At 45.6% G+C, this 12,810-nt stretch overlaps 1 protein-coding gene across 1 annotated transcript in view; it reads right to left on the bottom strand.

The window, feature by feature from the left end:
- The window catches only part of LOC138468366 (extracellular calcium-sensing receptor-like), a 78,087-nt gene extending 65,668 nt beyond the window's left edge, over positions 1–12,419 (bottom strand). The window contains exons 1-2 of the mRNA XM_069608934.1: positions 12,193–12,419; positions 2,128–2,419 (exon numbers count right to left, since the gene is read on the bottom strand). Coding sequence (XP_069465035.1) covers positions 2,128–2,419; positions 12,193–12,419 — 519 coding nt within the window. The remainder of the gene's footprint in view (positions 1–2,127; positions 2,420–12,192) is intronic.
- Between the last annotated feature and the right edge of the window lie 391 nt (positions 12,420–12,810).

Raw genomic sequence — 12,810 nt, 5'->3', positions numbered from 1 at the left:
TTACACACAGAGGAACGTAGTGGTCTAGAGGGAGAGCATTTGGTAAGATAAAGTTGAAGATAGTGAGGCCCTTGTGCCCATACAGCCTTGTGGATGATGCAGAGGGATTTGATTTTAATCCGAGAAGGAACCGGGAGCCAGTGAAGACTTTCTAGTGCAGGAGAGATGCAGTCCCTGTGCTTAAGGGCAAGGATACGTCTTGCTGCCCTATTCTGGATTAGCGGGATGGGTCTCAGAGTGGAGGATGGAAGATTCAGGAGGAGTCAATAGACAAGCCTAGAGAGAACCAGGGCTTGGGTGACATAGAACCTCTGGGGGAAAGTGAGTAAAGGGAGAATTCCTTTGAGAAGAGCTGAAAGTGGGACTTCTTGGCAATGTCCTGAGTGTGAGGGAGGAAGGAGAGAGGAGTCGAAGGCTACTCCAAGGTTTCTGCCTTCAGAACAGCGTGCAGGGGATAGCCCAAAGAGGAAGGCCAGAGTGAGGGGAAGAAAGAGGGTGCAGGGTTCCCGGAGGAAAGGATCTAAATTTTTCAAGCATTGAGGGAGAGATTGTTGGAGGTGCACCAGGACTGGATGACAGGCAGTCAGGGATGACGGAGAGTAGGCAGGGAGTTTGAAAAAGAGCTGTGTGCCATCTGCGTCATACTGGAAGTTGGTAGAGAAGGAGGAGATGGGGCGTGGAAGCAGAGCAAGGTAGATGTTAAAAAGCCAGGGGGTGAGGATAGAACCCTGGCGGATACCACAGGTGGAAAGGGTGGTGGTAGAGAAGGTGTCCAGGATGACTTGGGAAGAGCAGTCAATAAGGAAGGATGTCAGCCAGTCCAGTATCGTGGAGCCTTTGTATGAGGATGTAGTGGAGATCGAGAAGGATAAGGACAGCTGGAGAGTTGGAGTCCAGAGATGCAAGCAGTTCTTCACAGGTGTTCAGAAGAGCAGTTTCTGTGCCTCTGTGTGCGCAGAATCCAGATTGAGGGTCGTGGAGTCCACCAACAAGTTCAGTCTGTGAGTTGAGTTGGAGCAAAACCAACTTCTCCAGCAGTTTCCCCATTAAGGGAGTGATGGAAATAGGGCAGTAGTTGGCAGGGCAGGTAGGATCTGATGAAGGTTTTGGCACACAAGGGAGTGCTTAAGGGAGGAGGGGAAAGTTCCTGTGACTAAAGAGTGATTGCAGTAATCAACGAGAGCAGGGGCAAGAGAGCCAATGTTATCCATGATGGTCCTGGATGAGCAGGGGGAAACCCGGTGAGAGGAGGCCTTCATGTAGCGGAAAACTTTGGTAACTTCTTCATGTGTGACAGAGGTGAAGCAGGAGAAGGAGGAAGGAGGAGGTAGTGGGGTTGGAGGAGGGGGTTTGCAAGGGTTTGTAGCAAGGGAGGTCAAGATGTCTTTGGGTTTGACAACTTGTGAAGCTAATGCATTGCGCAGGGCCTGGAAGAAACTGAGGAGGGGTTGGCTAGTTCCCTATAGATCTTGAAAAGTTCAGCTGTGTTATTGGACGCACCGGAAACCCATGTCTGATTGTGGACTCTTTTCTTGGCACAGATGGCAAGTCTGTATTGCCTTTGCAGCCGGTGGCAGGCAAGTTTGTCAGAGGTTGAGCCTGAGGTTTGTCACTTCCGTTCTGCAGCCCTGTACTGCTGTTTTAGGGCTGCGAGTTCGGAGTCGTACCAGATGTTACGCTGAGAGCAGGTTTCAAGCATATCCTCATGACTGCAGCAAGATTGGCAATAGTGTTGGTGATTGAAATGTGTAGGTTGCTGAGGTCTGAGTCAAAGGTAGAGTCAGTGGTGTCTCCCCTATACAAAGTGAATCAGCAGCTAGGAACCACACAGGTGTGCACTATTGAGAGAATTTGCAAGTGCCAGATGGAGGGAAGATGCAGAACAACGTGTCCTCACCTTACTTGTATATACATTGTTTCTATAATCAAGTGACAAAAATAATTGTTTCCAAAATTCTTTATCTCTTAGAGGCATCTAGCGCTTTTCAGAAATACTGCTCATATGTCTGTTTATTGTATGTTTAGCACCAAATCTTTTTCCATGGCCTCTGGTTTACAATAATAGAGTTACCTCACCTTAATCTCTCATCATCCTTTAATATTGATGTATGAATGACCGATTCTTACCTGTGGTAGTCTGTAAAGACCTATCAACCGTGCGATAACGATGGAGCATGATGACCCTGCATCCCCGATGATGCCCATTAGAGGCGGTTGTCTTTGGCAACAAAAGTTTAAAACTGACACATCCTTTCCTGTCACCATCCACATTGTCCCCTCGATGGACCTCTGCATTACTCTACAGGAATCGTAGATCCGGAAGCCCAGTGTAATATTTGGTAAGAGGCTGGGATTGCTGTTGATCTCATCAATCGCAAACACCATGCCTTGAAGCGCTTGATATGTCTCAGAAGGAGCACTGGAACATAAACAGATGTCTTACATTAGCAATGAAATATTGTTTTGTAAAATGCACTTCACTATTTTATGTACAGTCACACATCAAAGTTAAAAAATACAAATTGCAAAGGTAGAGAGAACACAGTCAGCTACACCAAACTAATATCACAATGCATACATTTTATTTAATAATCTTTAAAAAACATCATAAAAACATACAGATGTTAAAAACTCATAAAATATAAAGTGCAAGTGACACCAAGCAAAATGCTAACAAAATCAATTGTAACAATTCATCACTAGTCTTTAAATAGACTAGGGCACAACTCCTGTGTACACCTTAATATGACTTATACAGGAGAGGAACAAATTATTGGTCAAGAAAGACCTAAATACACAAATCAGAAGATCTAATAACTGGTGTAATGCCTCGACATGTTTCAGTTCGTATATTTTCATTCAAACTATCTTCAGGAGGGTGTTTTTTTATATTGCTTTTTATTGAATTTAAACAACAACACAATCAATGCGAACCAAAAGAAAACAAGATCAAAACATAGGCATTCAAGGTACGAATCAGTAAGTGAAGGCACAATAAGAGTCAACGGATCTCCATTTGTCACCCATTCCATCTACAATTCAGTCTAGTGTCTTAGGACATTATGAAGTTACTGGGATTCTCTCTCCACCCTTGTGTCCCAAATCTTAGAAGCTTTGGTCGGGCAGCCTCTTGCTTTATAAACTCTGTGCTCTAACATTGCAAATGTGTCCATATCGTCTGTCCATTGTTCCAGTGTTGGGGACTCTGGGGCGCCCCATTTTTGTGCAATGTTCCGCTTCATCAGTCCTGCGACCGTGGATAGGAGCAGTCCTTCCCATTTATTAGCAGTGTTCTCGTCGGGAGAGCCCAACAATAACACCTTCGGGTCCATTGTTATATTGCCGCCTAGCACCCTGGATAGTTCATTGCAGCATTTCCCCCAGAAAGTCTGGATCCGCGGACATTCCCAGAGGATGTGTATGAATGTACCAACCTCTCCCCCTCATCGGAGGCAGTTCGGGTTTGGGGCTCATTTCCAGCCATGCATCACAGTTCTTGGGTAGTATATTCTGTGGAGGATTTTTAGTTGGACCAAGCGGAGTCTGAAGGAGATAGCAATCTCCCTGGGATGCATTTGGATCTGGATCCAGTCTTCCTGGTCTATGGCTCCCACATCGTCCTCCCATTTGGATTTAAGACGAGGAAGTTCCGCAGTAGCAAAGGAGGACATGGCATTGTATAATTTAGAAGTGACTCTAGTAGGGATATGTGTTGGAAGTATATTGCGTTCTATGGGTGTGTACTCGGGAATAGCGGGGTCCAACTGGATGTGTGGCCGTAGGGCGTGAGTCACTTGAGTATGGTGATAGCGTTCGGTTGCTGGAAGGTGGAATTTCCGCTGCAGTGCTACAAAGGAGGCGATTTCCCCATCTATCAGGACATCCCCGATCTGTGTGATTCCAGCCTCCTCCCGTTTGGGCCATGGACTGAGTTTCCCCAATTCGGCCAGGTTACTATTGTGCCACAGGGGTTGTGCCGTGGTGATCTTGTCTTTCCATCCCACATAGGCGTGGGCCCGTCTCCAGACCGTTGAGACATGTGCTGCCATTGTTTGGGGTAGGGGTCTTTGGAGGGGCTGGAAGAGCAGGTGTAATGGGTCAGTGTCGTGGATGGCTGCAATTTCTGCCTTTATGTGCGGGAGTTCCCTATCCCCATGTAGTAGGTCATTAACCACTGCCAGCTGGGAGGCCCAGTAGTAAGCTCGGAGACAGGGCACACCGATACCACCCTCCCAAACCGATCTCTGGAGTGTAGCCAGTGCAATACAAGGCTGTCCCCCTCCCCATATGAGTTCTCCGTCACTTTCTCTTTATCAAACAATGAAGCACATTGACATTATAAAGTGCTCAAACAACGTTGGTGCTGCTAGCATCAGAGTGAGAGTAGTACAGGGGAAGGCTGGGTATTATTCTGTCTTCAAGCACTTAGTGCATCCTTTACAGTTTTCAATATTTTGTAATCAAGGTGCTGCAGCTGAAAAAATTATTAAAGTCGTCTCTGTGGGCGTCGCATTCATAGCGTGTTACACATGCAGTCCTTCACTGGGATCAGCAAAGGATCTAAACTGCCAAGACGGGGGCACTCATCCGCATCGCGGTCGCTTTTGATTAAGAAGTCTGGCGAGTGTCACAGTACACGATCGCTCCTCAGGGAGTTCAGCTTGCGGGACAGTGGAAGCGCGTTCCCCCACAACAAAGTTACCCAACATTTTCAATGTGAGCCAATAAGTAGAAAGGAAATGAGTTATACATGTCTTTATAACCAACACTTTTATATTGAATACTTGTATACCAAAACTATATTATAATTAAAAAACAGAAATCACATTTTTTTGGGGGGAATGCCCCAACCGAACCCCCGTTTCCCACCCCTAAACACCTACCCCCAATGTTTTCTGAACAGATTTAACCCTTAACCCCACCCACACATATATTCTCAATATGTGTTTTCGTTATAAAAGTTTTGATATAAAAGCATGTCTTCATAAAAGATTTGTTATAAAGACTGCATACCGAATAACAACAATAAGGCTCCAGCCAACTCTAAAAATTGCTATATTCAAGAAGAATATCCAAGATGCCGGTTTGAACCTCAACATAGGAGGACGGGTATTGCTTGAGGAAATAGTGAACATATTAACAAAATTAACTTCTCCCTCACAGATGAAGTGTGGGCAATAGGCAGAGACCTTTAGGCAGTGTATTGGTGTTGATGTTCAGAAAGTAGATGTTTTGAGAGATGCCCTTTTTTGAAGAAGCTTGTACGGGTATCCGGGCTGCCATAAAGAACAGTTTAAGGTGGGCCAAGAAGAGAAAGACCCCCAAGATGAAGGTCATTGATGTGCCAATGGGGTAAATTGGATAAACTGAGAATAGAATGGCCAGACAATGAACAACAAGGGGTAGTTATTATGCCATTTTATCCAGCACAGTGCAGGTATTTTAGGTCTGAGCACTAAGTACTTGGGGCTTAACTCCAATGAAGATATATCATTAGGGAAATGAACTCAGAAGAAAGCAGTGAGAATAGATTACAGTGTGATAAAGTGTTACTTGACAAGACAAGACATCAGAATTAGAGCAAGAGTTTGCATGTACAATCTTAGATCTAATCTATGAATATTTTATATGAAAGGGGATATATTTTATTGAAATATAATACTTTAAATCTGACAGATAATTTTCATACTTAATCTATTCATTAAACCAGAATATATAACAAACATTTTAGAAGTAACAGAGTTTCCAAAGCTAGTGTCAGAGAACTTTAGGGAAGAGATTGATGTGTATATTGTGCCATTCCGTCAATCTGATTAAAACCTCTGTCCGGAAATAAGGGTGCAGGTAGCAACGTACCACCACCCTTTCCGGACTGCCAGACTACGAGAAGGCCTACCGGCTGCAGGCCTGGTTTTCACGGAAGCACTGGCACCGTTATGTAACAATGCTGGTGCTTCTCTGTCCCCATTCCCGTGGATTCCTATGGGACGCCACGGGAATGGGGACTTACAGTTCCCACTGCCTAACATCCCGGGCCGCCTGGCCTTGTAATATCCTGGTGGCACCAGGATATCAGGCAGTCAGAAATGGTGTGACAAGGTCGGCGGCAATCGCCAGTAGCACCAGCAGGTTACCGCTGACCTCGTAATTAGGCCCATAATGGACTCTTTTTGCTTTCTCTAATCCCCCCCACCCCCAAGTTACCTACACACTGAGTGTGGAAACTTTCCCCTTGCAACATAACTAAATCTGCAATGTTTACACATAAAAAGTCTAAACTGAAGTCCATGGAACGTTCACCTGTAGTTGATGACCGCACGTCCCTCTAATTGAGTGTCCATATATGTGGGGACTATTTTATTTTTTAATTTATTTATGGGTTTCTTATAACGCGTTTAATACTGATACAAGTTTGGTTTCTAAGCATGGATCTGGGGTTCAAACCTCTGTTGCTCTGCGTGGTCTTGCATCCAAGACGAGCACGTTGCCCCTGTGCTATCCTCCATTCACAAATAGGGAAACCACAGCATCCTGCACTCCACCCCTTCACGGTTTTCGGACTTTGACACTCGACCAGTGTGAGAAGTCATGAACACATGCATTTGTTCTGGAATCCTAACCTATCACTCTCCAACCCAAAGCTCTTTCCGTGGAGTGCAGATGTGATATTTTCCATTGAATAGATCTATTTGACTTTAATGGACCATCCTTTCACCCAAGGCAAATGTACCCAATTCAATCCAAAATGTACCGACATGGGATACAGGACCTTCAGCACCCCATCTGAATCTTCTATCCACCCCAGCACCTCAGTCCAGTATGCTTATACCTTTCTGCGGGAGCACCACATATGGCAGTATGCAGCACTTTCCCCACAGTTACGCCAGCAGTAGGGGCTTACTGCTGGGAACTTCTTTGAAAGCCGGAACTGGTCATATTGCCATCATTGTAATCATTTGACCCCATGGAATTTTTATTGACAGGCAATTGAGGTCTTGATGGCTGTCCTACACATCATCCACCATCACTGTTTATCCACCTCCCGTCCCAAATCCCTTGCCCACTTGCCCCGGAGTCCTTAACCTTTCCACTAATGGTTCAAGGGACAAAGGAAATAACAATGGTGAGAGGGGGCATCCCTGCCTAGTTCCTATCTGTAGCCAAATCTCTCACTCGAACCTCCTGTTTACTGCCACCCATGCCCACGGATCTGTATACACCGCCCTGATTCTATTGTGGATTACTAGTGATGTATACAGCAATGAAATTAGACCCTTCATATCCCAGTGTCTAATATTTTCTCAGTCCGTGTAAGGCCCCTCTGTATCAATGGTTTTGCACTTCTCCACTGTTAAGAACATAAACACAGTTAGTTTCCTATTCTACAGTCTGACACCCAGCTCCTGAATGGCGATAGAATTCCCATCTACCCGTAGTTGTCCCACTCTTGCCAGCCCTACTTTGAATCCGCTCTGGTATGTCTCTGGGTCTGGAATGTCATCACGTATCAGCAGGGCCCATAAATTACTCAGTGGTGAGGGGCAAGTTGCGACCCCCTTCATTCCTGGACCTTGTCGCCAGATTTTCCAGAACACTCCTGTCAATCTGGAAAAGTGAATACCCTTCCTTTGAATGACAGACGTAACTTGATGCCCGTAGGCCAACCGTCTTATACACCGAATTATAGAAAATACAGACTGCTATGCTTGACCAACAAGCGGCCATTTTAAACATAGCAAGAATCGCCATTTTGCTTGTTAACCATTGCTCATTGCTTTCTGTCTAAAACTGATTTGCAGCTTGCAATTCTTGCGGATTCTGCTTATTCTGCTCAACAGTTAACATTGTTGTCTGAATATGAAAGGGCAAGTTCGCGGGACTGAGGAGTTCATTGAAACTCCTCATGAGTAGCCCGGAAAGGAATGCCCACGCTCCCTCTCTGTAGCCTTGATGGAGAGCTGCAGGGCATTTGATCATTTCACAGCTGCCAGCCAGTCTCGTACTGTGGTAGAATATGCTAGAATAAAGCAGCTAAAGGCTTGAATTATGCTCTTCTTAAGGCCCCCCTTCGCAAAACCCTTTAGAGCATGTCGGCTCCCAGGACACGAATAGTACCTCATAGATAGCAAAGCTTGGAATGTGACTCTTCCACCGTGTGCAGCTTGCTTCCAAGAACAGAACCACCGTGTTCTGTTCAACAACTAAAAGATGCCTCCGCACTTTCTAATTGCACATTGTTACTAGAATAGACATCGAAAGTGTCATAATTGTCATACCCGTCGGAAATGTCCATCGTCATCCCGAGTTCAAAGAAACTTAATAAAGGAGGGTGTTAAACATGACATAGCTGATTGTATGATATGCATTTTGTATATATGCAACTGATGTACGTAATTTGCTCTCTTGCGTCCCTCGAGGTCTAGGAAACTCACGTTGCAGGGCGTGAGACCACAGTTGGCCAATTGGAACTATTTTTGCTTGCAATAAACCCTAGCATTGGGAATTTGAACCTCGTGTCTGGCGCATCTTTTCGTGTATGGTTATTGCCTTGTTTCCATACCGCGAGGGACCCCTAGGGGCCCCTTTCACTCCTATTATAGGATGTTCCCTGACCCTTCTCAGCAGTTTCTCCCGGGGGACCCAAAACCAATCACCAACTGTCACTGGTCACAGGTGTTGATTCTCTAAATAGACCCACTGCTTGCCCATAAGTGTGGTACCAGTACTCTCAGTTATGCTGCTGTGTAGTAGAAGCTGAGATCTGGCAACCTCACACCCTTTGATCCTTGGGTAGCATAAGGGTGTTATAGGCCACTCACGGTTTCTTCCCTTACAGAGGAAATGAAGCATACGTCCCTTTGCCTCTCTCAACATTAAGTCCGGCACTGTAACACGGAACATTTGAAACAGATATAACACTCTGGGAAGAACATTCATTTTCAGGGTGTTAAGCCGGCCTATCCAAGAGATGGTCTGCCCACCTCAAACAGTTATGGGTAGTTAGCATCACCTAATTCACCCTCGGTCCATTGTGATGTTTACTCCCAAATATCTAATATACTCTAACCGTACGTCCATCCCTAGTGTCTGAAATGCACTGACTTCCCTCTCCACATCTGCATCAAAGGGGATCAAAAGAGATTTCTATCTGTTCACCCAGAACTCGGAGAGAGACCTATATTCGTCAATCACTTCCATGGCAACCGGCACTGAGATATGTGGATTTCACAGGTGTAATAGACTATAATCTGCATACATCGCTAATTTAAAATCTATTTCCCCCAGCTGTATTTCCTCCACTTGAGGGGTCCTACTTAACCTCTCCACTAATGGTTCAAGGGACAAAGGAAATCTCAATGGTGAGAGGGGGCATCCCTGCCTAGTTCCCTTCTGTAGCCAAATCTCTCTCTTGAACCTCCTGTTTACTGCCATCCATACCCACAGATCTATATACACTGCCCTGATGCCATTGTGGTTCTTGGCCCCAAAATGTACTTTTGCAGAACTGCATATAGGAAGACCCTGTTTACTCTATCAAAGGCCTTCTCTGCATCAAGGGAGAGCAGAGTTGCATTACCAGCCCTTCCTCGCAAATAAACAATGAGATGTAGCATTTTCCTCAATGTATCCACTCCCTTATAATTGTTCTTTTATAATTGTTCTTCTATAATGCACTTAATACCAGTGAGTAGTTTCAAAGCCCTGGATCAGGGATTCGAAACAGTGTTGCGCTGCATTGTCTTGTTTCCAAGACAAACACGTTGCCCTGGGGTTATCCTTCCTCTATGTCTCACTGCAATTAATCCCACCAAATCCGTATGAACTAACCGGGGCATGAATACCTCAAATCTAGTGGCGAGTACCCTCGTAAAAATATTAGTGTCAACATTGAGAAGAGATATAGGTCTATAAGACATACAGGAATGTGGGTATTTCCCATTTTTAGGTATTACAGATATCAATGCCTGCCAATAGGTTCTGTGGGCTTGCCCTGTCTCATAATAGAATTTTACAGTTTTAGCAAGTGGGGATCAACAGTTGAGCACACTTTTAATAAAAACCAACTGCAAAGCCGTCATCTCCCAGGGCCTTATCCTCCTGCATCCTCTGGATAGCAGTCAGGACTTCCTCCTGTGTAAACGGGGCATCTATCCCTGCTGCATCAGACAACTCCAGTACTGGGAAAGACACCCCCTACACGTATCATCCCAAGTCCTCCCTGTTTACCACCTTCTCCCTATAAAATCCTTCATAAAATGAGGCAAAACGGTCCTCTATATCCTCTGGCATCGAGCATACCACTCCTGTGAATCCAACATCCCATCTACCCATCTTTCTGCCCGCTGTTCTTCTCATAATATTGTTGATGGAAATACTGTAACCTTCGCTCCACCTTACCCATCTCAATTGTCTGCAATTCCTCTCTCTTTTCCCTTGCTCCCTGTTTGCAATTCGTCCCTCTTTTCCATTGCTCTCTATATCAGTCCTCTCTCCACCCATTCGCTCGCTTGTATCCTCTCTTCGAAGAGGCCAATCTCCGCCTGGAGTCTTGTCTCAAACAGCCTCCTTTCCCTTTTATTTTTTGCCCCCTCTCCAAGTTGCTTATTCTGCCTCCCAAACATTACAAGTGTTCACTTCACCAGTCTGATTAAACTGAAAATACCCCATGATAACCTTTTGCATCCCTGCCACAAATATCTGATCCTTCCAAAGGGTGTCATTACAACCCCATAGGGATTCCGAGGTATGCAGTCCCGCCATAAATAAATCCATGTACACCATATCATGATTCAACAAACGAATGGGAACCAATTCACATGAGACCGATCTACAGGAAATCTTTGTTTAAACACAATTATCAATACGAGTGCATGTACCATGAGGTGGGATAAAAAGGTGTAGCCCTTTATATCTGGATGTAGATATCTACACATATCTGACACTCCCTGCACTTCCAGACATTCTTGAAAATCTGTCTGCCGCTGTGTCTGACCTGGACTCTCCATCACCCCGGGGGCACAGCTATCTAACTGGCGGTTGGCCCACATATTGAAATCTCCTCCTAATATCAATGGTCCCCTGCTTACCTGAATTATCCACGTTAGGATAACCTGAAAGAACCCCACAGGACAGTAAACTGTAGATACCATTAGCAATACTCCACCAATGTTTTCCATCACCACTATTATCCTACCATCCGTCTCCCACCACATCTTGGGTTCACCCATTTGCAGTCTTTATGAAACAAGATCCCCACCTTTCTTCATATCTCCCAACCCCTGGAAAACCTAGTCAATCTGCCCACTAGGTATGCAGATATCCACTGTTCTAGTCTCCTGGACCATGAGGATGTCTAGCCCCACTCTCTGGAATTTTTGAGCCACTGAGGAGCCACTAAGGAGCGATTAGTAGGTAAATTCAAGCATTTTACACTCAAGGTCCCTACCACCAGCTGGTCTGTCCATCCCCATTTACTCACTCCTACCCGGGCAATAAACTTGTACACCTCATCTCACCCTCGGTAACAATGAAACAACATTCCCCAACGGTTTCACCTCCCCTTCCCCTGTACCACACGTTGTCCCTCCCCCTCTTCCCTTTTACCCCAGAACTTGTCAAACCCCATAACAAGACACCCATTCATGAAAGGGCCACCAAGGGTACCCTGATCCCACCCCACCCACCGACTAATAAGATCCCATATGTTGGAACAGCCATCCCCAGACCTGTTGTACTTTTCCAGCATCTCGGCCCCTCTTCTGCCTATATAGAGCCTCCTGGGAGTTAGTATCACTTCAGTGGTGATGAGTGTTCAATCTCTGCAATTTCCAGGCTCGGGGTATTCTCTTGCGAGGCACGATCCCCTTCACTGGCTCACGGATTGAGGGCCGCTCGATCTCCATCGACTGATGCCCTTCGTCCTGTTCTCTATCAGAGAGATGCTGCAGGACCTGCCGAACTTCCAACCACATAGTCACTCTATAGTCCACCTCATTGACGTCAAACACCAGAGGAAATGGGTAGGTCCACCTGTATCGGATTCCTTTCTCCTACATCCAGGAACTCAGGTGGAGACTGTTGTGGGACAGTGCGAAGCTCGAGAGGCCCTGATATATTTGTAAAGTGTGTCCTTCAAATTGTACGTTTGTCTGTGTTTTCACCCTTTCCAGCCCCTCACCTTTGTCTCTGTACCTTAAATACTTCAGCAGCACCGATTTCAGCCCTTTGCCTCTCCCCATTCCAACTTGATGTGCTCTTTCAATGTCCACCTCTTTCCCACCTTCACAGATGAACATGGAGTCCACCAATGCGTTCCCCTTCCGTTGGACGTCCCCAGGTGTCTCCGCTTTCTTTTCTTTCAGACCAAACAGTCTCAGGTTTTTCCTCCTCTCCCTATTTTCCAGATCATCCAGCTTCATCTTATAATCTTCATCTCAGGATTCCAAGTCCATCATCCTTGCCTCGTATGTCACCTCTAAAAAGTCAGTATCAAGGTGATCATTTTCTATCCCCTACAACTTATCTTCCAGCACCTCTACTCTTTCATGAAGGTCTGAAATGGAGGCTTGGATATCTTACTTTGTGGATGTGATCTGAATTCCACCATCCACTTGCGGTTTCTGTGGATCATTTTCTCTTTACTCGCCATATTTGCCCTTCTCCTGATTTGTTGTGCCTGTTTTCTGACCAACAGTTTCTTCTCCAGTGTGCACCGCATGTATACGACTCGGCCCACAGTAGCAGATCACTCTGCTGCAATCTCGCTGACCCAGATCTCCTTCCAGGTTTGCACTCTGTGTCGTCCCACTG

This window comes from Ambystoma mexicanum, chromosome 1p (assembly GCF_040938575.1).
Source record: "Ambystoma mexicanum isolate Mex_15411 chromosome 1p, UKY_AmexF1_1, whole genome shotgun sequence".
NCBI classification, from domain to species: Eukaryota; Metazoa; Chordata; class Amphibia; order Caudata; family Ambystomatidae; genus Ambystoma; species Ambystoma mexicanum.
This window is presented reverse-complemented; position numbering and strand designations above follow the sequence as displayed.